The 27607-nt window shown below is 43.4% G+C and overlaps 1 protein-coding gene across 1 annotated transcript; it reads right to left on the bottom strand.

The window, feature by feature from the left end:
- Positions 1-1166: 1166 nt before the first annotated feature.
- Positions 1167-13923, bottom strand: TEX36 (testis expressed 36). The gene is made up of 4 exons (XM_008525818.2): positions 13491-13923; positions 8192-8323; positions 7364-7444; positions 1167-3014 (listed from the first exon to the last, which is right to left on the bottom strand). The coding sequence occupies exons 1-4, from the start codon at positions 13539-13541 to the stop codon at positions 2718-2720; spliced, it is 561 nt and encodes a 186-aa protein (XP_008524040.1). The 5' UTR covers positions 13542-13923; the 3' UTR covers positions 1167-2717.
- Between the last annotated feature and the right edge of the window lie 13684 nt (positions 13924-27607).

The raw sequence follows: 27607 nt of genomic DNA, 5'->3' as shown, positions 1-27607 counted from the left end.
AAGGTTTAATATCTTAATATAGCAAGAAATCATACAAATGATTAAAGAATAAGACAAACAAACCACTAGAAAAATTAGTGAGACACAGATAAACAGTTCACAAGAAAAGAAACACAAATGGCATTTCAATAGTTACACACAAGCACAATGAAAGAGGCAAATGAAAATGCAATACCATTTTTTAGCTAACAAATTGGCAAACGTTATAAAGTTGGATAATGCAAGCGTGTGGGAAAATCAGAGCTCTCGTGTCTCATATCTTGTTGGTGAAATTGTAGGCTGGAGCAAAGCCTTTCTTAGAAAATTTGACAATATGAACTAAAATTTAGAATCCACATACTCTTTGGGTGAACAAGTTTATTTTTATGAGTTTACCATATAGAAATGCTCATAGATGAATGCAAATATTTCTCTATAGAGAGGTTTATTCCAGATTGTTTATAGTAGGAAAAGACTGAAAAATGCCTAAATCGCCATCAAAAGATTACAGGGACTGTGACACATTCATGTAATGAAATACCAGGCAGTCCAGTTTTGCTTTTTCTTTAATAAGTGGGTTTATAAGTAGTGATGTGGATTGACTTTGAAACTTCGAAGACATCTTCATAAGTGTAGTTGGCAGTGGAGTGGCAGGAAGCAACAGTGGAACAGTGTCTGCCTCGGATGTTTGTTAAGGGTATGTGTGTGTGAGAGACAGAGAACGAGAGAGTGAGTCTATACACAGACCCCCTGGAAAAGGATACACGTTAAAAAATAACAGTAGGGCTGGTTCTGGGAGAGAAAATGAGGACTGGAAGTCAGGATGTGAGGGAAATTATTTTTCACTGTTTGTTTATTTTCTTTGAAATGTTTCCCATGTGCATATACTTAAGAGTTATATTTTAGGGGAAAAAATAGGAAACTAAGAACATGAAAGCACATTCTTAACTAGACAAAAGTTATTTATCTAAAACCTACAGTAAAAGTCAGACTTCAGAGTGATACATTAAAAGCAGCCCCATTAAATTCAGAAATAAAATATAAAGACGTGCACTATCTGTGCTAATATTCAAATTGATGCAATAAGATGGGGGCAGGGAAGGTAGAAATGTTAGAAATGATATAAAATCATCACTTTCCCAAATGATACAATCATCGATGTAGAAAATCCAAGATGAACTGAAAAATTATTGGAACTTTTAAACTTTATTAGAATATTTATTTATTTATTTATTACGAGAAGTTTAGCCAGGTGGTCAAATATAAGATTCACATACAGAAATCAATAGCTTTTATACCCATCAGGCAAAACCAACCTAAGAGTGTAAGTTAAAAAAAATGTCAAAAATAGCCACAGAATTTCAAAATATGCAAGAATAAACATAGAAACACTTCAGATCCATGTGAAGAAAATATCAAACTTTACTAAAAAGCATAAAATAAGATTTGAATAAATTGGGAGACACACCATGGTATAAAGATGTTGATTTTCCCATAAATTAATGTCTAAATTTGGGGAAATTCCTATCAAATTGGCAATGGATTTACTTAATAATTTGGGTATTCTAAAATTTATCTGTGGGGAAAAATACCCAAATACAAAAAAGAAAATTTTGGTGTAGAATGATGGTGACGCTGCTCAATTTATAGAAAGGAAATGTAAATGGCCACTGAGTGGGAAAAGATGCTCAACTTCACTAATAATCAGAGAAATGCTAAATAAGAAAATAGGAAGATACTATTTTTTTGTCTTTAAATATCATTATTTAGAAGATAATTTGAGGGGGTGAGAAACAGATACTGTTGGTATAAATTTAATAGATCTGGTGTTTTTTGAAGGTAATTTGGCAGTATTTATTCAAACTTCGCGCATACTATCCAGTCTAACACTAACAAGGTAACTTTTCAGAGATTATTCCAGAGTGCATGTAAACACCACTCAGAGAGGGTGACCAAGCACGTTCATGCAGCACCAGGTCTGACAGCCAAAAATGAGAATTCTAATGCTCATTAGTGAGAGGATAATTTTTAAAAACATTGTGTACCCATATTAGGGAATACAGTGTACCAGTTTAACAAGCAAATCAATCTATTCATACTGACACTGCAAGAACTCCAAGATACATGGTTAAATTTCAAAAGAAAATTATAGAACATTCTGTACTGAGTAACAGTTTCTGTTCAAAATGTTTATGAAGTTATGCACATTTATATGATTGCAAATGCACAGAAGAAAAACAAACGGTTAACTTCCTTCTGGGGACAGGGCAAGGACTGGAGATGTGGTGAAATCTAGAGGGACTCCTGCTTCCTCTGTATTGTTCGAAATTTCAAAATGAAAATGTAACCATATATAATTATGTAATTTTTACAACTCCCCCCAAAGTTAATGTGGCCATTTTAAAATTCGTTTAAACACATTTTCATTTAAAATCCGTATATCTTCACATATCTTTATTTTGTAAGGACTTGTATTTTTTTAACCTTACTAAAAATCATAAAAATATTTTAAAGGTGGGGAGTGGTAACATAATCTGTTGCCTTTCTTATTTCTGAATATAAAGACTTTAATCTCCTATTACTGCAAGAAAACTTCGCCTCAGCATTAAGGCATGTATAGTCTTCTAATCTCTAATTCTAAACAAATCTTATGTTAAATGGTAGTGCTGGACACATAATTGAAGAATGTCAAAAGAAATACCAATATTATAAAACTCATCAAGACTCTTCTGGAAGGATTATGGCTCCAGTGGAGAACCGGCTTTTTTGTCAATTGCAAACCTTATTTTTGGATTCTTTTTCAAAAACTCCGTATAGCTTCGCTCAGGAATAAATTTAAAAGCACTCCATATCTCATCATAATGTCTTGGAAAGCGTCTGAAAATTGGGACCACCATGGCTTCCTGATAGACGTATGATATTTGGTTATTTGAAAAGCCGTCAAGACAAGATGGAACATAGTCACACGCCCAAAGATTGAAATTTCTTGAAACGTGTTGCCTTTTTTCTGGGGAGATCTTCCTACGTCCCAGGCCCTGGGGAAGAATTACAAGAAGATTAGGAGAAATATACTCAAGGTTACACAGTCCTACAGTCTTTGGTAAAACCAGGTACATGACATCCTATGTTTAAATGCACAATATGACGATCGTTACAAAAGTTATCTTTTCTAACCTGTTGAAGGGTGTAAATCAACACTAAAATATCACGGTGGTGTTTGTTTTCATTCTGGAAGCTTCCACTCCCACCAGGGGGACTGGACGTTTAGAGACACCGAGGGCAGAACCAGAGAAAGCAGATCAGAAACAGCCCATTAAGCAGCCTGGACTCCCAGGCACCCCAGGCAGGTTCTCTGTCCCCAGGTGGCTCCACGGCATATCCATCCCGGGCTCTGTCCCCAGCACTCAGTGGGATAGATGGTTCTTACTCCAAGAGTCTGAAGAGGCTAGATTCTTCCCTGTCCCAGAGGTTTCCATAAAGGAAGCAGCACCACTGGGTTCCCCCCACAGGCTTCTTCAGTAACTCTCAGCACCTTACATGTGGACCTGAGACTTACTGTGTATTCAAAACTGTGCCTTTGATTTGATCGTAACTAGGCAAAAACTAAAAAAGAAAACACTACGCTTAGAGAAAAGACTAGAAGGAAATAGACCTTACGTTAGTAAAGTGAGGCCATCTTTTTATAAGAGTCAGTATCAGTCAGAGCGGCAGCAGATGGCATGCTCAAACTAGGGTAATCTGAGGAGAGTTTAATAAAGGGGCTATTTGCACATGCAGGGAAACCCCAGCGACAGTGCAGCGGCTCCATGTCCCAGGTGCTTGGAGAGGAATATAGTCCACACAGATCAGCCCCTGCGGCCAGAGCAGAGAGAAAAAGAGGAGAGTGGCTCTGGAGGGACAAATGGAAGATGCTGGTCACATTGCCCACATTACTTGCAGATACTTTAGGAAAAAACCAAAAAACAAATATAAGGATGGGACAAAACAAAGAGGAGAAAGAGCGACAGGGGAAGTAACAAGTAAAGCTTGTAATTCAGTCTAAATACTCGCTGATCACTTGACTATAAAACATATTGAAACTTTAAGAATCCACAGAAAGAAAGAAAGGAAGGAACAGGGAGGGAAGAAGGTTGAGAGAGAGAAAGCACCAATCTGGAACTGCCATTCCAGGATTTCAGCTTGACTGGGGAACCCAGGGCCACTGCTGTGAACTCAGGAGATGCCACCTAACCTTATCCCGTGAGACTGGCACCTCCACGAGCTGGGAGAGCACAGCCTGCCACCACCAGAACCCCTGGAAAGGGAAGTGCGGGAGCTGGAGCACCCTGATGGACTTGCCTTATTCTTGGGGAAAAGCTATAGATATTAATTTTTACACTCATGGAGTAATATAGTGTTAATATAATTCTTAAACATTTATGCTTAAGGGTAACCACTAGTAGGAGATCAATAGAAGTCAGAGTGAACAAATAAATTCAACCTGGCGAAGACAGGAGGAGAGGAAGGAAAAAACAGAAACAGAGCCCGGCCCCATGGCCTGGTGGTAAAGTTTGGTGTACTCTGCTTTGTTGGCCCAGATTTTGTTCCCAAGCACGGACCTACACCACTCAGCAATGGCCATGCTGTGGCAGTGACCCACATATAAAATAGGGGAAGATTGGCATAGATGTTAGTTCAGAGAGAATCTTCCTCAGCAAAAAAAAAAAAAGAAAAAGAAACAACAGGCAAACATAATAAATAGGAAAGATATAATAAGATAGCAGAAATAAACCCAAAACATAAATTGTCAAATAACATGAATGGGTTAAATTCTCATAGAAAGAAACAACGACTCTTGGATTTTTTTTAAAAACCATGCTTTATTCTATTTACAATAAAAAACAAACCCAAAACAAAATGACTAAAAAGTATGAAGACAAAGGAATGGACCATAACATAAGGAACAAATGTTAGGAGAAAGAAAGCAATAGTGGCAAAACTAATACTGTAATGTAGAATTCATGGCTGGAAGCTTCAAAGCATATAAAGAGGGATACTTCATATTGATAAATAAAAAAAGCCACCAAGAAATAAAATATTCATGAATTTTTATGCAGAAAGATATGCTATTAAAGTATATAAGGCAAAAGAAATTTAGAAACTCAAGAATAATCTTAGAAGGAAAAAATGACAGATCAAGACAAAAATTAAGGAAAAGATATGAAGAATTTGGATAACATAATTAACAGTCCTGAATTAATAAACATAAAAAACTTTGTAACCAACAGACAGGAAATATATATTCTTTATAAACACCCATGAAACACTTATTAAAATTAATCATGTCCAAGATAACAAACATAATGTTTTTAATTCAAAAAGTAGAAATCACAAATTATATTCTATAAAATGTACTATAACCCATAAAACTAGATATTAGCAACAAAAGGGTGATCTTAAAAAATTCTGGCTATATAGAAAATTCAAAACATTCTTCTAAATGATTTTTATTTAAAAGAAAAATTAGGAATTAAATCATAAACTATTTGGAAGCTAATAATAATGAGATCCTAGTTAGAAAAACCATTGGGATGTAGCCGAAAGCAATAATCTCAGGCATATGTATAGTTTTAATGAATTTATTAACAAAAATATTTGCTAGTACTTGAACTAAACATGCAACACTGAAAAAGATGAAAAAGAACAGCAAAATAAGAGTATTTTAAGAGATATTATACCAATAAATTTGAAATGAACTAGATAGATTTTAGGCAAACACATTATCAGCGAAATCTACTCAAGAAGAGATAGAAAGTTTGAGTAGATTACTAATTAAGGGGGAAATTGAAAAGGTAGTAAAAAAGACTCTAAAAAAGATATCAAACACAAATAATTTTATGGGCAAATTCTATCTAACTTCATTAAACTGAAAATCCACGTTAGGTAAGCTATTCCAAAACAGAGAGAAAGTTGGAAAGCTTCCAATGCTTGCTATGAGACCAGCATAGCGCTGGTGAAATTTACATGCTACAATCCTATACACTTACGTGTGTATGTTTTCATGTGAATTGCAAAAAATTCTCAAATTTTACCCACCAAACCATTATTGAATCATCAAAGTGAGATTGTGAGGAGGGAAAATAAGAGTACAAATTTTATTTTATTTTTTTTATTTTATATAATTCTGTATTATTTGAAAATTTTTAAGGACATATGTTACTCCAGTAATTTAGAAAACCATATTAAACATTCCATTTAGAGAGGCAGGCAGAGTGGAAGTCCTGGTTCCATATTCAACACTTTGCCAGGAGCAAACTAGACTTTTTAGGTTAAACCACTTGAACTTAGCTTAGATATGAGAGCCTTGAGGAAAGAGTAACTTTGGGCAAGTTTAATTTCACTGGTTCTCAGGTTCCTCACTTCTAAATTAGGGATGATAAGAGTAATTAACCAGTAGGGTTAATTGTTGTAATTTCAACAACCGTAGTTAATTGTGAGGATTAAATGAGCTAATATGCTAGCATATGGCAAATGCTTAATAAATGGTGGGTATTATTAACATCATCATCATCACCATCACGGACTTTCATGTAAGAATTCTCAGAGGTCACCTGATACAACCCTCTACCTAAGACACGCCAACCCTGCCCTGTCCACTCTGACAATGCCGGCCACATGCGCACTTGAAATGTGCATCTTCCAGATGGAGGTACCATAGTGTAAAATATAAACTGGATTTTAAACACTTAGTTTGCGGAATGTAAAATATCTCGTTAATAATTTTTATATTGATTACAAGTTGAATTGATAATTTAGGGAATTATTGGGTTAAATAAAATACACTATTAAAATTAAGTTCACCTTTTTCTTTTTACTACATGTGGCTACCAGAAAATTTGAAATTACATATGTGGCTTGCAATATTTTTCCATTGCATAGTGCTGTGTTAACTACCACTATCGAGTGTTATCGTTCCTACGGGGAACTTACCACCTCTAGAGAAAAGACACTTCCGGTTATTAAGAAGTCCTTTATATTGTGTAAGCTCCGCCTCCCTTTGACTCCTCCTTGTGGGCCCTGGCTCTGCCCTCCAGACACACACATAGGCAATCCCTCCCTCCCATGACAGATCTTCACAGGAAAGCTCACAAATGAGACCGTTTGTGGGAAGGCACTGGAGAAGGACCAAGCGCACAAAAGCATCGTCGGATGGCCCGTGCAGACTTTGCAAGCTGCGTGGACCTTTGAGAGCTTCGTGCATTTTTTTTTTAAACCTGTTATGAGGCTTTTAATTTTGACCTCGTTCCAATTTTGAGCAAAGTCCTCTATTTTCAACGCACCTCAGAAAATCAAGAGCCCTGATGTCGCTCCCCGTTTTATTAGTGATTTGGAGAGAAATACTCACGGAGTCAAGGTAATATCCAGAGTCCTGAAAGCTGTGCCGATTGTCGTGAACGGAGAAGGGGAAGTTGTTGTTTACTGCTTGCTGGAAAAGATCGAGGGGAGAGATGAAAAGGCACACATCAGAACCCCAGGATGCTTTCAGAACTGACAGACAGTGGAGTGGAAGGAAGACAAAGGGACAGCTAAGTAAGAATTACACCCATCGCTGGAGAGGAGCGAACAGCACAGACAGTGAGATCGGAGGTGTGCCCATCAACTCAAGGCTGTAAACCGCAACCTATTGCCAACTTGTTGAAAAACACAAAAATTCTCTTTCAAATCACCTTCTTGGGAAGCGAGGAAGGAAAAGTTCCTAAGTTCATGGAATTGATGGCAGGGAAGGACTTTGGAGGCCATTTAGGCCAACATCTTCATCTGACTAATAAGATCCTGGAAGACCAGAGCCCTGGCCCAGGGTGGCAGAGTGAGTCAGCCAAATGAAGTCGACGCCTTGTCCCCCTCAGGCCACTTCATGCCTGTGAAGTTGCTCGTGACTTGGTGGGGGAGACAGAACATGGGTGTTAATGAACCGTGAGCAGTAACCAAAAGTGTTGCTGTTGCTTCTTGTCCCTAGATAAGTCTAACTTGATTGTCTGGACCAGGAGGCGGTTCCGTCTAGAGAGTATTTGGGGTATCACCGTAATCAGGGTGTCAGGTGGGGGTACTACCAGCATTTAGGGGTCCAGGGATGGTAAATGAGCAGTTCCTTCCAAGGAAGAATTGTCTGGCCAGAAATGCCAGTGGCACAGCCCCCTTGGAGAGTGTGTGGCGGCCAGCGCCCTGGACTCACCTGCTCTCGGACTTTGTAGATTGGTGGTAGCTTCCCTTCCACTTGCCGAGACAAACGTGGACTGTGGGGCTCTTTTAACATAGCCTTTGTGATGGATTCTGGTGTCTTTTGTGTGAGTCCGATGTGAGGGAACTGGAAAAAACAGCACACGCCTTGATTAAAACCAGACACATCTGAGTCTCTAAACTGAGTATCAGGGCTTCCTCTGTAAAGTGATTAAAACCCAATTTGGCTGCTTCTGGCGTGAGACGGAAATGGAATGATTTTTGTAATTTTCAAGTATACTTTCCAAGACAAAAGATCCTGTAATGGCCCAAGGCCATGACTGCCAGTTGTTTCAAGTTACGGGGGCCACCCCTGCTGCGCTGGAGCCTGGAAATGTTTCTGCGGCCTGGTAAGGAGGGTGTGGCCCTGTGAGAGAGCGCTGATGTACTCTGAGAAGACAGAAATGTGTTATGGAGATCTTCCTTCTGGTCAGGGAGTTCCCCATACTTGGAGCCAAGGATCCAGCCCACGTTCATAGAGGTGAGCCAACCTCCCACGGGTGTGGGGTGAACCCTAAGACATGGGCGGGGAAGGTGAGGAGTGAAGGGTCCCAGTTGACTCTCCACTGAGAATGTAGGATGGTAGAGGGTGGGAAGATCATTGGAAGGGGATGGGGTTGGGGGGTAGGGACTTGATATCTCCCTTTGAAAGGGAGGGAAGGAATCAAGAGTGGGCAGAGGGAGGTGGTCCCAAGAAAGGCCTCAGTTGATGCCCCAGGAAGCTCTGGACTGGGATTGCCTCTCAGAGGTGTCCTCAGTTGGGGCAAGGGGACTGGGCCTTTGTACACCATCATCCATCAGTCACTGGGTGTGGGCTGCCCCGGGAAGAGGGGGTGACCTTGGGGATGCAGCTTCCTTCAGCCAAGGAATCCCCAGGGGTAGACCACTGAAAGCCACGTTCTTAGCAGCTGGGGAAAGGAGTTCACTCCTGAAGGGAGATGTGGGTAGTAGCACTTGCTGGCCACCGTAACTCACCCCAATTTTATTTAAATAGCACCTCTTAAAAGCCACTCCAAGAAAGTGGGCTTTGAAGTAGGGATTGCTAGGAGAGGAATATGAGTGGAAACTAAAATACAAACAAAAGGCAAGACCCCAACTCTGGGTGAAAAGCCCCACAAAGGGAGCAAGCATAATACAGTGCTTGGGTACAGACTGTAGATGCAAAGATCCTGTGTCCAGTCCCAGCTCTATCTGCTGCAAGGTGAGCCTTACGCAAGAAACTTAATTTTTCCAAGCCTCAGTTTCTCTATCTGTAAAGTGGGAATAATAATACCTACTTGATAAGGTAGATGTGATTAAAAGAGAAAATGCATGTGATCAGAGGTGCTTGCAGCTGTCCCCTCCCTCATCCCCAACCCATTGCCATTGCCTCAGGCCCGTCCCCCTTCCTTCTCTTTTGGATTACAATAATATTGGCCACCGCTACTCTTCTCTCTCATTCCTTCTCAAGTCGCGACATAACTGTCTATTCAGGCTCATGTTTAATGTCTGCACAAGAGCATGTTTAGTATGTTACTATTTATGTCAAAAGGTGGGGAGATTATATCGTGTATGTTGTAAACTTGGTGAGGCGTTCACACCAGGAGTGAGAAGCAACAGGCTAGATGACATAGCAATGAGGAGGTCTTTTAAACTCGGTGCTAAGTGGAAAAAAGAAACAAAACGAGATCTATAACCCAACACCATTTATGTGAATAAATGATCCATGTGCACAAAGCAGCAATACATAATTTACAGGAACACACGGAAATAGGACTCCCATGGGACACGTTCGCATGGCTGCCTGTGGACAGGGTGAAGAGAGTAAAACAGCCACACAAGCCCATCCCCATGGGGCACACAGGCGCTCAGCAGGATGGGCGGCACGGAAACGTTCCTCCCAGGGGAGGAGGAGCAGCAGAGGAGGAAGACTTTCTTTTCACGGTCATTGTCCGCCATGGCCGTTAAGCCTTTCTTAACTAAGCGCAACTATTACATCCTCTTTTTGTCCACCGCACAAATAATTGTATTTGCTTCTGATTCGAGTTGTAATACATATTCATGGTTTTAAAAAAAACAAACAATAAAGAAAAACAGAGGAAGGAAGCGAAATTCCCCTGAAATCTATCACCCCTTCCACCTAACTCCATGGTGACCATCCTTTATGTACATCCCTATGCCAATGGATGTGGGTATAGACTGGATTATCCATATACGTGGATAATTTTGCATACGTAGGATCATATTATAAATGTGATGTCTAAAACTTATAAATGCCTTTTTACTTAATAGTAACTTTGGGTTACTTTCTCCTTCCCCATCTTGTCAGCCCCGCTGCCACCCCAGATAACAACATGAACAACTGAGTGCTGATGTGATCGGACATGAACCCCTGTAACTGTCGAGGGAACTTGTATGGCTTTACAAAATTGGACCAGATGAGACATACCATTTCGTACCTTGCTTTCCCACTTAAAATACCCTGGAAATTTTTCAAAGTCAAGCTATATATTTCTAATTCATTCTGTATCATATTTTTAAACCCTTTTAAACAATTATTTTTAAAAGTAAATATAAATAATACAAAGGGCGTCCGGACTCCTAACCTCTCCCTTCTCCCTTCTTCCAGTCTGACCTCATCAACACTCCTGCCTCATGGAAGGTGAGGAAAATCAGACCGGGGTGGGGAGCTGTTCTCACATCACGAATGATGTCTCTCACCAGCTCTGTGACAACTGACTTGGCTTCATTTGTATTCTGCAAGTCTCTGGACTAAATCACTGTAAAAAAAGATGGCTCTAGCATTTTAATTTCACTCTTTTAAAATATATATTTAATGGCTAAAACATGATAGCTGTGAAATAAACCCTTCTGTTAGATATTGTAACCGTGAAATATAGCTTTTTAACTAGTTGGCGGTGAAATTTTTGCTGCATTCAATCACTCAATGACTGAAATATTAAATAGGAAGGTGAAAGTGTGTGGAAAAAGCCTTTCCTAGCCGGCAACAGCCAGATTACAACCAGCAAGGTCAACTGCAAAATGACTGCCACCTCTAATGTGGCAATTACTGTCCTCCCAAGTGGGCCGCCGCTGACTCTGAGCCAACAATTCCTTTAATTTCCCCAACTCGCCAACAAGTTACTTTGGGAAACTTCATGATCAGCACTATTCTTTTCATGCCCTTAGGTGCTGGCACACCAAAGGCTCAGGTCAGACTTTGGGAGTTGGTGCCCCTCCAGCTAAACCCGGAACCTGGGCACATCCCCAGGATTGCAGGAAGAAATGCAATGTTCAGTCTCGCTTCCTCCCTCGTAACAGAACCGTGACTTTGTTCGGGGTGGCAATGGGGCTGGTTAAAAAATACCTCCCGAAACTCCCTTGCAGCTAAATTGGCATGTGACCCAATGAGATGAAAGCAGACGTCTGCAGGGACGGGCTCCTGGGAAAGCTACTGTTTTCCCCATCAAAGGGGGGAAACTTAGCTGACAGGTGCCTTCTTTTTGTCCTCTGACCTTCCCCTCATTTACATGCCTGAGTTGAACAGTGCTGCATTAAGGATGTCGGAACACAAGGCTGAAAAGAACCTGGGCCTCCAATGACTTCCTAGAGTGTGGGTACCAGCCCTGAACTTCCTCCTTCTGGATTTATTGTTACTTGAGAATTACAGACCCCCATAATTAAGATACTGTAGTCAGCTTTTTAGAATATTCAGTCAAACACAATCCTAACTGATATTGTGAGTGATAGAAAAGGTGAGGCTACTTAGCCTGAGAAACTTAAGTTTTTCTCTTGGTGGCTGATCAGCATTATGTAGTTCACACTATTTCCCATTTTACTTTGGCTACCAGGCAACTCAGTCAAATTTGATTCCCAAATATCTACCATATAGGCCATTTGACCTGTATATCTATGTTATATGTGTTCCCAGTCTCAGCTTCTTATTCTAGAGTATATTTAAACTGGTTCTGAATTTTTATTTTATTTATACTTTACTATTTTATTGTGAATACTTTCCATATGTTACTTCAAATCTTTGTGGAATAAAGCAGGGTATACAAAAACGCTGTCATGTATAATAGTGTTAGCTAGTACTGAGAGGTTACTATGTTCCCATGCATTATACTGAGCACTTTTGAATGAATTATCTCATGAGACCCCATAATACCCTCTAACCTGGCCACATTATGCTCCCATTTAACAGATAAAGAAACTGAGATTTAGAAAGACTAAGCTACTTAGGACAAAGTTATGCCAAGGTGGATATAGTTTTTTAAAGCCTTCAGACCCAAATTTTCCAAGGTGTTTTCCATTTTTAGCCTTAAACAAACAGAAAATTTTTTAACTTTTCTATGTATTCCTGCCTTAAAAGAGGTTAGCACCATGGCTTTCTCTAACGCTGTCTCTCCTTGTGAGCGTCAGGGAGGGTGCAGGCCACAATCTACCCCTGTGATCCCCCTTACGTTCCTCTTGGAATGAATCGTGGACACTAGAAATGCAAAAGACCTGTCAATGCATGAAATATATGTATTAGAGACCAAGCAACAGAGGTGCCTGGGCTGTGGCGGAGACAGGACCTCACACTTAGGGGGGAATCAGACGTTTCTTAAAGATGGCACGATGGTGATAATCCCACCAGGCTTCGTAGGCGATACCGTAAGAAAGTGGTCTGAACAAGAGCCTGAAGCTGAGAAGGGAAAGTTTTCAAACGATCGAGATGGGTAAATGACACATGCCGGACTCTTCCCATTTCATAGTCTGGTGGGACCAAGGGGATCAGATTGTGAGCCAACAGGAATGTGTTTAGAGGTTTCCAGTATAATACAAACTCCTTCAACAAGTTGTTATTAAGCCCCTCCTGAGTGCCAGATCCTCTTCCAGACGCTCGCGATACAAGCAATAAATACAAAAGATAAGGATCCCAGCCCCTATGGAGCTTATATTCTAGCAGGGGGAGACAAACAACACACACAAAATGATAAGTTACATAGGATGTTAGAAGACAGATGCTACAGAAAAAAGAAAAAGTAGAGCTCGCAGCAATACTGCCCAGTGGACGCTCACAAGCTGCCAGTGTGCTGAGCGTGTTACACACATCATTTCACTCAATCCTCCCAAGAGTGCTATGAGAGTTCCATTTCACAGATGAAGGAACTGAGGCTTGGGGAAGTGATTTGTCAAAAGTCTTGCTACAGTATGCAGTAGAAGCAGGATCTGTGCCCCCAGTCACACCCCTGTGGCCTGAGAAAGGTAAGAGAGGCCATCATCTTTCTTACCCATCTTCCGTCCTTGTCTAAAGGCGGGTTGAAGCGTCTCCCTTTGGCCATTTCCTGCAGGAAGCTGAAGGTGGCTGAGGCTGGCTCTCTTACCTCTCCATTGCCTCATAAGCTCTACACATCTGGGAAGCCACTCCTCCTCCTTGTTCCTGATCTTTAATTCTCAGCCTCTACCAGGAGGGACTCCAGGAGTGCCCACGGTTATCATGGAATCAGAGCCCCCATCACAATGGGGAGCAGTGCAGGTCTTCTAGCCCCCTGAGTCATAGAATCAGAGCCCCCATCACAATGGGGAGGAGTGCGGGTCTTCTAGCCCTCTGAGGGTCCCTGCTACTGGTGCCTTGCACTGCTGCTCCCCAGTGTATGAGGCAGACGGCCACCAGGTCCCAGCTGAGGAAGCCCCACAAACAGGTCACACAGGTGAGGACAAGACAGTCTTGAGATAAGGGCAAACTTTTTCTACCCTCTAAATTCTTGAACTGATGATATTTGAGTTGGACGTCCCCATGGTAACCATCTGTCCCAAACTCTTAGTTTTCAGAGAAGTAAATTAAATCTGGGCTGGGGGTGACCTTGTCCTCACTGGTGGCATTGCTACACCCAGGACCCAAGCCTCCTTCCATGGCTGCTACTGTGTCCCAGCTCAGACCCAACCAAGAGACTCACTCACTGACCGTACCATTGAGGCCACAAGGAAGCAACATTGACAAATAACTAAGTGCTAGGTACTGTGCTAAACTAAATACTTTCACATGTTTTTATTTTGTTTGTTCTCCATGACACCCTTCAGCATTTACAAATGAGGAAACAAGGGTCACGTAGCCAATGGATGGGATGCCGGGTCATGGGACAGCTCCAGAGCTCTCAAGCCTTCTCAGGGGCCACCTGGTCTTGCCCAGGCTGCAAAGGCTGCTCCTGAAAGCTGGCCTTTCTCTCCGGGCCTGGACACTCAAGCCCTGCCTCACCCCACTCAGTAATGTGATTTCTGCTTCTCTTTCTTTCTTTCTCCTTTGTTTTAATACTGTGTCTTGACGATTCTCCTGGCTATTCCACGTGAGAGTAAGAATAAACATCTACAGGCGAATCTGTCCCACTCTCTCTTTTACCAAGAAATTGTGTCCCCAACTCCTTCCTACCCTAATCATCGACCTGAGTGTTGTAATAAGAATCACCATGTAAGTGATATGGAACTTCTCCCACCAGCACTGATGGCTCAGAGAGGTGGGCTCCTGGATGTGATGCCAGCGGTGGAGCAGTCTTCTTGCAACCATGAGGCCAAAAGTCACACGGTAAGGATGGAAGAGGAAAAGCTGGTGGGCAGCCTCTTTCGGGGTCGAGGATCTCTAGATAGGCAACGCTGTTCTGTGAGAACAATGAACACTGCCTGGGTTTCTGCTACCTGTTGACCATTACCCAAAGATGACTCTCCTCCCTACCTCTCGCCACCCCACCAGCCCAGGGGTGGCTGTGTTCCAGGCAGCAGGGTAGAGGAAAGGAAGAAGAGGAGAAAGGGCGTGTCCCAGTGTATGATGCTGATGTCCCAGCCCCTTGGTTCAGGACACACACTCATCATTGGTTCAGCTTCTTCCTTCTAAGGAAGAGTCCTTGCAACTTCTATACAACGCTTCATCTTTGATGAAGCACTTCAATACTTACTAAGTAATCTTATGTTCATCGTTTTATACAACTTTCACACCAACCCTAAGAGCTGTGCTGGTTATCTTCATTTTATATCCACCCCTGACTCTGATGCTTTCTCCACCATCCCTACCCTGTCCTGCACCCTGGACCCTGGCCTATCGAGACTGCATCACCTGTTCCCTTACCCTTTAGCGATAGTTTCATTTATCTAGTAGGAAGAACCAGAGGGAATGGAAGGGCAGGAAGAGCTAGGTCAAGGCACTGGTGTGCTGGTAAATGGGTAACAACCACCTCTCTAAGGAACAAACAGTCTGATTTGTAGAGATGTTTGTCCATTTCCATGGTGTGAATATTTCTACCATGGTTTTTAAGCTACTAACATCAGTGAACATGGAGTTCAGAAGAGATGTACACATAGGCTCCAGCAGCCCACTGGGTGGAAGGACTGATCGGCAGGCTCCCTCCCTCCTAGGCCACACTTTGGAAGGAGCTGTGTTTCTCCACCTACATCCCCGCTCAGGTCGGGGCCCCTTTCCCACAGCCGCAGCTCTTGCTGTTAACAGCTCCCTCACTCTGCCCGTTTGGCCCAGGGGTGGGCAAGGCTTCCTGCTCTCACTGGTCCCATCAGGTCCTGTAACTCTCTGAGGGCACACATCTCTGAGAGGAAACCCTTCACTAACTCTTCTCTCACTCGGAGTGGGCCATCAGGGTTCTGCTGGGGGACAGACCGAAACTGAGGCAGGTATTAGTAATTATCTCCACTTACGGATGAGGAAACTGAGTCTCAGAGAAGTGAAGGGACTTGCCCTCAGTCCCACGGCTAATTTGTGGCAGAGCCCAAACCAGAACCCAGATGTGCTGAGGCCAAGTTCGATGCCAGCATCAAACAGGGTTCCGTCCTGCTGCGTTTCCCTGACCCTGTTACATTATTGGGCAGTGACTTTAGGAGGATTGCTTTTAATTCCTTTTCTTTAATTTGCATAAAACAGGGCCATCTAAATGCCTACCTCTTAGCCACAATCCGTCTCTATGGTGACCTCTAGTACCCAGGGATGAAATGATTGACATCATGTGCTACTCCGGTGGCCCTCGCCAGAAGCAGCAAAGCCACGCAGCGCTGCACAAATGAAGGGATGGTCTGGTGCAAAAGGCGGCTTCTCCCACACCCTGAAACTGAGAGTAAAGCAATGAGGAGGGAGGGAGCCAAGGACTCAGAGTTTAAAAACCTAAAAACAGTGCCGTTTCCAGTATTAAATGTGCGTTCACTCGTCTCCACCAACGGAGCAGAAAATCCTGTAGAACTGAAACCTCATTTTTAAATATATTTTGCATCTCCTCTGTACTTAGTCTTATGCTCTGTTAAACAAGGTATATGATCACTGGTTAAGATGTGTTCCAATTTTCCACTTTTGAATGATTGTTTAAAACTCTAACAAATTTGTCCAAGAAAATCAAAACTGAATAAAGAAAACTCGGCCAGGAAAAATGAAATTCAAGTTTTCTTCAGCTAGGATTTCCCGGCTGCAGACCAGGGTGGGGCTGTTCACTGTTGACGTTATTAGTTTCAGAGGGTTGAATTACTGGGCTGAACTTTGCGGCCCACCATTCTGAAAACAAGTCCTGCGGCCCTCGGGGCCCTCAGACCCCTGGGGCCAGAGAGCACGGAGGGGCAGGCTCCAGCCAGCCAGTGCCTTTGCCCCTCCTGGGCCGCTTGGAATGATGGGGTCCAAACGGCCTGTTAGGGAGTGTGTGTGAAGGCAATAATGAGCATATGGCACTGTTCATTCACTCATTCAACAAATATTTACTGAATATCCACTACAGTCATGTGCCGCAAAGCAACGTTCCAGTCAACAACGGGCCACACGTACAACAGTGGTCCCATAAGATTAGCACCATATAGCCTAGATATATAGTAGGCTGCACCATCTATGTTTGTGTAAGGACATGCTATGACATTCTCACAATGACAATATCACCTAACAATGCATTTCTCAGAACATATCCCCGCCATTAAGTGACACATGACTGTGTGTGGCAGCACTGCTTTCAAACAGCGCTAAGACAGTCACCAAAATCAGTCTTTATAAATAACAAGTCACGACGTTACCAATACATCCAATGACTAGTACCCCAAATAATTGATTAACCAAAAATTATCTTCAGTGAACTATCTACAATGTTTATAGCAAATTGCTTTGCCCAATATGTTTTTTGACATGACAGTTGTTCTGTACTTTGACTTTTAGATCTTTTACATTCGAAGTGTTAAGGATTTTACAAAAGATAGATGTGTCTATCTCTTCTATGCATTTCCAGTGCCGTATGCCATTCCTTGTTTAATTAATGATTTGCTGTCTTTCGCAGGAGGGAAAGTGGTGGAATTATGCGTGCTATGCAGGAATGTTTTCACACATGCGTCTGTCCATGCCCACCTGTGATGTCCCCACAAACACTCAGACCCTCAACACACAGCAGGCTTCAGTTTGTCGTTCCACCAAATGAAAGTTTCACCTCCACATTCATGTCCACAAATCCTGGACTTCACTGGCATGTGGGGAAAGCCAATCCATCTGCGTGTAAAATGTGGAGCAGCTGAGAAATTCTCAGGCATCTGAACTATAAAACACATTTTCATTTCACCCTGCAAGGTAAACTATCTGGATTCTTTCTGCAAACAGCAACCGAGTCGAGGTAACTGAATTGCACTTTTTTATTATGATTCATGATTCATATGGTACTAATGGAAATTGTAATGGATGCACAACACATTTGCATGCCATCTTGAAAAGTACTCGGGCATCTGTAATGTGAAGCACATTTTTTGTTTTACCCTCTGTTGCAAACTCTCTGGAAAATTAACTGCCTCTCTCTCCCTTCCACTCAAGAAAACAATTCCTGGACCAAGGAAAGCAAGACTAATTGAAAGACAAAAAGGATCACTTGACAACTTGGAAGTTTATTCACTTGAAAGGTAGAAACTCGCAGTAACGTTTATAAAATCCCTTGACTGTGCTGACAGGGACAACACCCCAAATTCAAATTACATGAGACGTTGTCATTGAAATGACTGCATTTTTGATAACTTTGCTGAAACATGAATTGCTATAAACTTTTCAAACCATTTCTAGAGAAGTTTTTGGTTAATTGATAATTTGGAGAATTGGTCGCTCAAAGAAGGGCTGCAATCTAGCAAATCATTCTGGATACAGGGACGGACACAGTGAATACGGTGCTGTCCTCATGAAGGTAGCTATCTTGTAGAGAGACAGACAGTACCACACAAATAGTTGGTTATAATTGTGAGAGATATGGGGTGCCCCCAGAGCGTGTGATAGAGGGACCTGAATGAATCTGAAAGGTGACCCAGGAGGGTGATGAAGTAATGAAGTGAAGAACGACAGTAATGAGCCAAGGAAGAGGGGAGAGCATTCTAGGCGGAGGTACAGGCTGTTGGAGGCGCTGGTGTTGGGAGGAGCTTGGCTCACTCAAAAAGCTAAAAGGAGGCCAAGGTGACTTCTGTGCCTAGAGGACAGTACTGGTTGGAGGAGCGGAAGGCTAGCCTCAAGGCAGTCTGAGAGCGGTGGACAGGCACCTTGCCCTCTGTGACCTTGACCAGCTGGCCAATGTCAGTAGGAGGCAACACCAACAAAAAAGCCAGGTGAGAGCTTTGGTTTTTTTTTTTTTTAAAGAAACGCCACTTAGAAATAAGACTCACCCTAAAATGGAGCAGTCGTGTCAAGTTTATTCTTTCTCCAAATTCTGAAAAAGGTGGGCGGAAATATTTAGTTTGATGCCCATTTCTCTGCTTGCGGGGATTTTGTTCCTGTTTGCACGCCTGTGTTTCCTTGTTGGTTGAGGTTTACATGAAGACTTGATGCTGCTGTTTTTGCCCCCTGGAAAGATAGCTGTTTTGTCATCTCGAAGTTTGAATGGGGTAGTCCTCCAAAAGCACAGAATAAAAGACAGCGGTAATTGCAAGTATGGTTCCAAACGGAGAGCACTAAAATGGAAAATGCCAGCCTCCGGAATTGTAAAGCAAAATAAATATATATTTTTCAGCTGAGGAGAAAATGAACAGGTCTTGGAATGTGACAGAAAGTTCATCTACCCCACACAGGGAGAGCAGCAGAGGAGGCAGTTTTCCTGAACAACGAAGAGCTGTGTAGGCCTTTTAAAAATCTCCTTTATCCTCTTATTTTGTGCCATAAAACATAATGGAGATTTCATCAACTTGGCAGGAAATTGTGAGCTAATAAAAGAGCCTTGTTACAAAGATAATAAGAAGACAAAGTCATAAAAGACAGACTTGGGCTGAGTTTTGGCTTTAGGCCCCACTTTCTCCAGCTCTCCAGGGATCCAAGGTTCATCAACTCAGTTAATCGCGTGGATGACCATCAATTTGTCCTTTCTTGCTCTTGATCCTTCTTCATATTCCAGGGCATTTCCACCCACAGGGGGTGCCTTAAAAGGCAAATTGGAAATATACACAGCATCAAGTCTTGCAATATTGCCTCCTGCCCATGAGTCGCCTGCTCATTACCTCAGTAAACATACCCTGATGGAGGAACCAGACAGACGTGGCATCGAGGAAAGTCTAGATCCATCCCTTCACTTGAGGGAGGACTGGCTCATTCCTTGTGGCCTTCCGCTCCCCCCTCTGGCTTCCAACTTATCTTGTCACCAAAATATCAGCTGTCTTTTTTCCCCTACTTCCCTCTAATGTTCGAGTTGACCATAAAGTAGGAAGCCTCCCAACAGGGCCTCACTGCTCTCCAAGTGTGGTCCTTGGACCAGCAGCCTGAGCATCACTTGGGAGTTTACTAGAAATGCAGAGTCTCAGGACTGCCCAGACCTATTGAATCAGAGCCTGCCCTTCAACGGGACTCCTAGGTGGGTCACGGCACATACAAGTTAGAGAAGTGCAGCCACAGAGAATCAGGAGGCACAAGAGATCCACCTTGGCCATGTCGGTGTTCAATACTTCCTCAGTCCTTCTATGAAAGGACAGTGGATTCAGGGTCCCCGTGGGCACATTTGACCCCGCACCTGCAGATAAGCACTGCAGCCAAATCCTTGGACAATGGTCACTGTCCTCTAGACTTTTAAAAATTTGGAAGCCAAATTAGGAGGCTAAAAGAGTTTATATCATATTTATCTAAAAGGTTTTTCCTCAGGCACTCAAAAGCTTTCTGGACGATACCATACCAACCTTCAGTGTGCCTGATATGGAAGTGGGGAAGTGGATAATGTTTCCCTCTGGAGGACCTGAGACACATGCTGTTTCTTTGCACAGTTACATAAACATGCAGCAGTGCGGTTGTCTTAATGTTTAATTTAGATTGCTGCCCCATTGATTCAACTGTGGCTCAGGTAAATGAGAGTAAACCAAATTCATGGTTCTGCCGTGCCACGGTCCAGTCGTTTGGACAGTGGGAGAACGGCCACATCAGGGCTATGCGCCTAATTAAGCACTTCGTCAGTGACCCACTCCCTCTGGACTGAGCCATTTGCTTTATCCATCGTGGGAACAAGATCCAGCTGGGCAGTGAATGTAAATTCCTGCAGGAAGAACTCATTTTAGGTGAGGGTGGATTGATTGGAATTAGTTTTTCCAGAATCAGCACAGGAGATGACAGAGAGAAAGCGCTTCCCTCCTCAGGCGATTCCAATATTCCTTTACAAAGGTGAGGCGAGGACTGAGTCCAGCTCGCCAAGGGCACAGGAGTGTGGGCTGTTTAGAGTCAGCATCCCAATGCAAAGATGTGTACCTCACTGTGGTGGGCTCAGAGATTTGGGGACAGACTCTGTCATAGGCATGCACGCAGCTCACTGCTGTATGATGCCTCCAGTTGTTCTGTGGCGAGCTCTCTATTTTATCTGAAGTCTTGGGACAGCTTAGTGACTGCAGTGTCTTACTGTATGGCACATAATAGCATTGTTAGGAGAAATGTCAGCAAAGGCACTGAAGGGTGGAAAAACATGAAATCAAATTTCTCTCATGACAATGGCTTGAATATTTGCTGGGCTTTTGCTTGCACTGAATGGAGCTGAGGATCCTTTTCAAGCTGATTCGATCGGACAGTGCACAGTGTTTGTCCAGCCAACCTGGCCAGCAGTTAACACATTTTAACAAGTCATCTACTCTGCCTCCTCCCAGAAAGAGGTCTGGAACAGGCGGACACTTTCCCAGTCTCTTTGCAGAGAAATCATTTTTACAACATCCTCGGCGTCTTAAGACTTCATGTTGTATTCTTTCATCAGCCATCTGCTAGGGTAGATGCATCCATAAGACATTTTCCTTCACTGGCATAATTAAAAGAGATTCTCTCCTTTCGAACGTTGTGTTGCATTTACATTCAAAGATATTTTGCTCTCTCTTTGCCCTTGCCCTCAAGGAATTGTGGGAATCCAAGTTAATAGGCTTTTAATGGTTCTGTGATAACTGTGATTATAAACTGTGGTTCAGATTGGGGAGCATCGAAGTTCAGCTGCATCTTATGCAGAGACACCACTGTTGCTTTTGATCCTTGGTTGAAATCTGGTTTTCAGCATTCAGACACCGCCATCCTTAGAAAAAAAAAAGGCACCTCGTTTGCTTCACAATTGCTTTGATAGCAATTTTAAAGCCTTTACACATTTTCCTTTTGATATATTAGCAGTATTTAGAAACACATCCTGTTGCTAAAAATTAAATTTCAAAGTCTACAATTGTATTTCCTGCTTCCTTTTAGAGGGGAAGATGCTAGGTTTATTTAAAACACATGCAACATGTTGGACACACACATATGCACACACACACATAACGCACACACCGCCTTCAACCTTTCACTGCCAAATATTTAGAAATAAATTTTTACTGTGTTCTCTGAACATATAATTACTGCTTTGAGGCTAGTTAATGAAAATATACTTTTCTTTGAAACATGTTGGCTCTACTAAATGAGACTTCCTTGTGAGTCCATAGATGAATCGATTGTGAGCCTCCTAGAAAAAAGAGGCATTCTGATCATTGTTGCCAGATGTCTCAAGCAAGCCTGCCAAGCTGGGGCTAGAAACACAGCCTTAAAATAGTAGGCATGGAACTGCACCATCAGCCAGTTAGGGCCCTTGGAGCAAACTGGCTCTCATTTCCCATTGGCCAGAGCCACTGTGACTTGTGCATGGACAGCCCAGGGATGTTCCAGTGAGCATCTCCTACTCTGGCCAATTGTTGCTGGCAACTGAAAGGCCACAAAGAATGGTCAGCTCACAGTTTCAAAAAACTGCCTTGCTGAACACCTCAGCCTGCTTCCCGGGAAAATCCCCATGGCCATCCCTGGAGACCAAGGCACCGTCTAGGCAAAATCATCCCTGTGGTTGGAATAGTTCCATATGGCAAAGCCTTCACTGCAACTGGCTCTAGAGAGAAGGTCTTGCACTCAGGTAGGGGAGCCCTTACCTACCGGCCCTCCTTGGAAGTGTTTGTTGAGAAGTCCACGAGAATGAGAGCTGAGTAACTGAGCAACAGACAGCACAGCATTACCTTCTTGAATAACCATGGTCTCAGGCTGGAGATTGAATTCACCATCAATTTCCAGAGACATTTGAACAAGAAGCAATGGGAAACACTGAATCCTTAAAGACCAGATCATCTGTAAGGAACAAAGGGCCACTATAGTAGGAAGTCTCATCTACCAAGGTCAGCTCTTGCCAACACATGCCCCAGTGGGCAGCCAGGAGCACTTTAGCACTGTTTACTGATGCTGCCAGGACTGGCATCAGGATCAAGAATTAAGAAATTACTATTGGCATCAAAGAGTAATTTGATAGCAATAGCTCCCCAAAAGCCTTAAAAATGTCCATATTTTATGATCCAGCAATTCTACTTCTGAGAATTTACCCCAAGAAAATACTCATATATTTGCACAAAGATTTACCCCTAAGTATGCTCATTACACTCCTTGTTACAGAAAAAAATCAAACACAATTGAAAATGCAATTGAACCCAATGCAGTCATGAAAAACGTAGAAGAATGACACAGGAAAATGTTTGCATTATATTGTTCAGTAAAAAAAAAGATAAATACATATATAGAATGATTCTTTTTTGTAAAAATATATATTCACAGAAAAACAGAAGGTTATACAAAAATTTTAGATTATTTGAGTTTCTTCTTTTCTTCATTGTAATTTTTCGAATTTCCATTATGAGTACGTATTGCCATTGTGGTCAGAAACAAAATTAAAACATTTTTTTAAAGAAGGTATAGTAAAGCAAGTAATGTATGGTCAATGCCTTGCAACAATTCAAGACCCAGACAAGAAGAAGGGCATGTAAATTAAGCTATAAAACACAAAATCAGTGATTGTCTGCTAGGAGTAGAGGAGGCCAGACTGGCTATGGTCAATCATGAATTTTTTATGTGTTCCAGAAAAAGTATTTTTCAGGCAATCCTCCACCCGGCATTAGGTGCAGAAGACACCATGGTGCGTCACGATTGGTCCCTACTCTGCAGGACTCACAGCCTGACTAGGGAATGCGTCCACATTTCCTTGGAAGCCTTTCCAGTCCACTCTTGCGGCGGGCAGAGAAATTCCCCCAGGAGTTCCCATGGAATCCACTTTAATAAGCCTTGCATTGTGGAAAGTGAAATCCTATAAAACTTAAAGTTTGCTGAGGAATGATACTTGGCCTTAACCCAGACCTTGAGACCTCGAAGTCAAACAATGAGCAATAGCGCAGTTCCAAGTTCCAGCAGTCTCCCTGCTGAGATCTTTAAGCAGGAAGGCTGGGACCTGCTAAAACGTCTTCCTGGGTTCCTCTGAACACAATCGTGAAACTTTCAGAGCTTCCATCCTCAGGAGTCAGACCCCAAAAAAAGTAGATCATGTCAATTTGGAACATATATCCTCTGCATTATTGAAAAGCTTTTGGCATGACTTCTTTAACATCCAGGGTTCTTTTTTATAGTAAATAGACCACCTGACAGATCCTTCCTGAGAGGAGTTAAAGCAGGCCCCGAGGGCACTCGCCAAGTGATCAGGGTCAGGGTTCAGTCCTAGGGACCAGATCTGAATTTAAAGGAGCTGTTATGAGGGGTGAGGGGGCAGGAGGAACTGAGGGTAAGGAGGACATTTTTGGCCTGCCTCTCCAGCATCCATCATCCCCCTTCTTCTAGGAATTACCCCTATCTCTATCTCTTCTCCACTGTCATTCCATATAATTTAGGTGGAGCTGATTCTGCCCTTTGCTCCAGCACTAGCCAATCAGAGCATCACATCCCCTTGGCAATAATGCTTTGTTCTGCAACGGGCAAATGACAAAATCAGGCCAATCAGAGCAAAGGAAATTCAGTTCTAGAGCAAGGAAGGAATCTCAGTCTGTCCTGATAGTTTTGAATCTAAAAGCATGTGAGCTGGCATCTCTGCTGCCATCTTTCCACCTTGGTACCTCAAGACTAAGGCCGACTCACAGAGAAGACCTGCCCAGAGGGGCTGAGCGATCTTGGGTCCTGGTAATACAGTTGGACCTGCACCTGGAACTGGCAATACCCTTGAATTTGTCAGTGCATGAACCAATAAATCTTCTTTCTTGCTGTGGAAAAGGAATGAATTGAAGGAGAACCTGAGAGAGAGGGCTTGGCCTCATAGGCTGAGGGCGGAGAGGACGGCCTGTAGGAAAGAAAGAGGTGGGGCCATGGGAAGGTGAAAGGAAGGAAAGAACAGAATCCACTCCCTCGAGGATCAGAGAGCCCTACCTGAAGCCTGGCTAATGCCTTCAAAGCCCAGGCACCTGCTGCCCAGACTGGGCACCATTCCACTGGCCTCTGCCTCATCCACGTTCCTGGGCGATCCCCTGAGGTCCACCACTGCCGAGCAGGTCTCAGTCCTCTACCACCCTTCTCTTCTGCAAGTCTGGGCCTCGTGGTGTGGACTTTGTCCAGAAATGACCCCAGTAAGTGAGAGGCTGAGCCGTGATGGGGGTGGGGGAGGGAAAGAGGAATTCCAGCTCCCTGGTCCCTACGGTCCCTCTTGTCACTGACCCCAACCCCAGCCCACCCGCTCACTCTGGGTTGGAATTCTCCCCAAAATACCATCTACCTCTTCCTGGAAAGGACTTCTTTCGGCAAATCTTGGGGCCTCCATGACAGCCCCCTGCTCATCCTGTAATTTTAGCTTTCTCTCCAGCTGCCACAGACAGCCCCAGATGCACACCTCAAGGATCAAATGATCACTTCTTGCCCTAAGTGTGGCTTCCTTTCTGTTAAAAGACCTGCTCATTTGTTACCCACAGGCCTCAGCCTCTCCCTTTGGGGTGAGACAGGCAGGGTACGAAAGTTATCACAAAAACTTTACAGCAGCAAATGGCAGAAGGCCCACCAACTCAGTTTCATTGAATAAAGTTGATTAAGTTCCATATTTATCTATTCCCTTATTAATCATCACATCAATATCACTAATATAAAGTTGTCTTTTTTTCTGTTGAAAAAATAGAGCTCTCATCCTGCATCTTTGTTGACCATGTTTTCTGGATTTTAGCATAGTTGGACACTGTGGTGTTAAAAAATTGCCAACGTCTGTTCTAACCCAATTTAGTGGAGTAAAACAGAATTTTTTAAGTACATCCAGAATTATCTACTGTGTGTTCTCTAAGTCGTACTTGAAAGCAAAGACACCTGGATATGAATAACTCAATGTTTCTCTGGACAGCAAGAAAGACTTCCAACACTTAGAAATGTAGAAAAAGTGGCAAAAACCTTTGGAAAACCCACCCAGGGCTGGTGGCCAAGGCAGTACTGCCCTGTGGGTCAGAACACGGCTTTGGTGGTGACCGGCTGGTTTTGCACCCCTTCACTGCCACTTACTAGGTGCATGATCTCTGGCAAGTTACTAGCCTCTTTGTGCATCAGTTTTGTCGTCTGTAAAGTGGAGATAATAAAAATAGCACCCACGTCTTTGGGCTGTTGCAAGGATTGAAGCTATTGGTACAGGCAAAATGCACAGAAAAGTGCCTGATAGTTATGTGTAAATAAAAGTTAGCTCTTTTTACTACATATTGTTGGTTCTCCAAAGTGCACCCATTTTGTCAATAGTGCCATGGGAACTCAGTGGTGGCTAAGGGCAGAAGGAGAAGGGGATCCAGGAAATCGGAAATGGGCAGGACCAGAACTAGGGACCTGCTCTGAGGCTCTGGAAGTCTGTCCATAGAGTCAGGGCTTTGGCATGTAAAGGAGGCTGTGGCAGAGGCAGCTGCTCTCCATGCCGACTGGACAGTCCCCCAGCAAGACATCCTAATTCCCAAGGATGGATTCTCCAGGACTCTCACAGGCCCGACCTTGGATTCCGCCTCTCAGTCTCATTCTCTGCTCTTCTCATTGTCTTTCCTGCTCAGACACGAGGTCCCCGGCAGCTGTGTTGGCATCTGTCCTTCTTATGATTTGGGATGGGAGGGTGCGGCCAGGTGGCATGTGGGTGGGATAAGGGTGAGGAAGAATGCTGTGCAGGAGGGGACCCCCAAGCACCAAATGGGAAAGCTGGAAGACTCAAAGGCAAATATGGATTCTGTACAGCTTTGCTAATGAAAAGACTTGCTTCAGTCTGAATTCAGGTCTTCCAGAAAAATCACCAGCAATGACAGGCTCTTCAATATGGGTTCCAGCCACAAGCCAAAGAGCAAGCTCCACTGAACCAGAGTGAGAACAAGAATGACAGTCAAATATCTTCTTTTTCTGCACACAGACTGTAATCAGCTCCCCCACAAGGTCATTCTGGAACACCAAGGACAGCGCAGACCCCTCCTGGCTCTCCTCAGTAATGGATGGAGGCAATGGTGCAGATAATCCAGCCAAATGGTGGGTAATCCAAAAGCCATTTCCATTTGGCCTTGGGAGAAATTTCCATGCTTGTTCTGAGTGTGGGTGTATGTGAGCCTCCCTGCCAGATCTTGGGTACACAGTGGGCTTTGGGCACGTCCTGAGGTCAGGCTGCACTCAGGGGAAGGCGTCTTCCAGCAGCAGCAGCGTGGGCTGTGGTCACTAGCAGAGTGCCGGCAACGACGCAGGCCATTCCAGAAGGGATGTGTGTTGGGCTTCTCCATTTGCCCCCCTTTCCTTGTCCATTCTCCGTCCTTCTCAGCCCTGCCCAGGCTGACCCTGCCGACAGCATCCCCTGGGCTCCTTTGCTCACTGGCTTCTTGGCAGCTTTGAGCAATAAGAGACGGGAGCAGAGAAAGGAGCGAAAACCTGGCATATCTCTTCCCTGCTTCCTTCCTGCTCTAGCACTGTTTCTCCAGTAATCTCTGCTTCCCTCCACCTCTTCCCTGGTTCTGGTTTTCACTGGGCTTCAGGAACACCATTCCCTCCCTCATCCCTTCAGTTCCAGGGTTGTGACGAAGCCTCGCCTTCCTGTATGGGCCCTTAACCTGCCCACATCTCTATGAGTGGTGCCTTCATTGAAGTATTTTCATTAATCCATCTGGGGCAAGCTCTACTTCC

Source organism: Equus przewalskii, chromosome 1 (genome assembly GCF_037783145.1).
Source record: "Equus przewalskii isolate Varuska chromosome 1, EquPr2, whole genome shotgun sequence".
Taxonomy (NCBI): domain Eukaryota; kingdom Metazoa; phylum Chordata; class Mammalia; order Perissodactyla; family Equidae; genus Equus; species Equus przewalskii.
The sequence above is the reverse complement of the archived record's forward strand: the minus strand, read 5'-3'. Positions and strand labels throughout refer to the sequence as shown.

What these genes read in the sequence shown, in the direction of transcription:
- TEX36 (XM_008525818.2), bottom strand. Translation starts at nt 13,541, where the DNA reads ATGGCCAAAGGGAGACGCTTCAACCCGCCTTTAGACAAGGACGGAAGA. An exon ending in TCTACAAAGTCCGAGAGCAG is followed by an intron (nt 7,445 to 8,191) that starts GTGAGTCCAGGG and finishes GATCTTTTCCAG; the next exon opens with CAAGCAGTAAACAACAACTT. An exon ending in CTGGATATTACCTTGACTCC is followed by an intron (nt 3,015 to 7,363) that starts GTGAGTATTTCT and finishes ATTCTTCCCCAG; the next exon opens with GGCCTGGGACGTAGGAAGAT.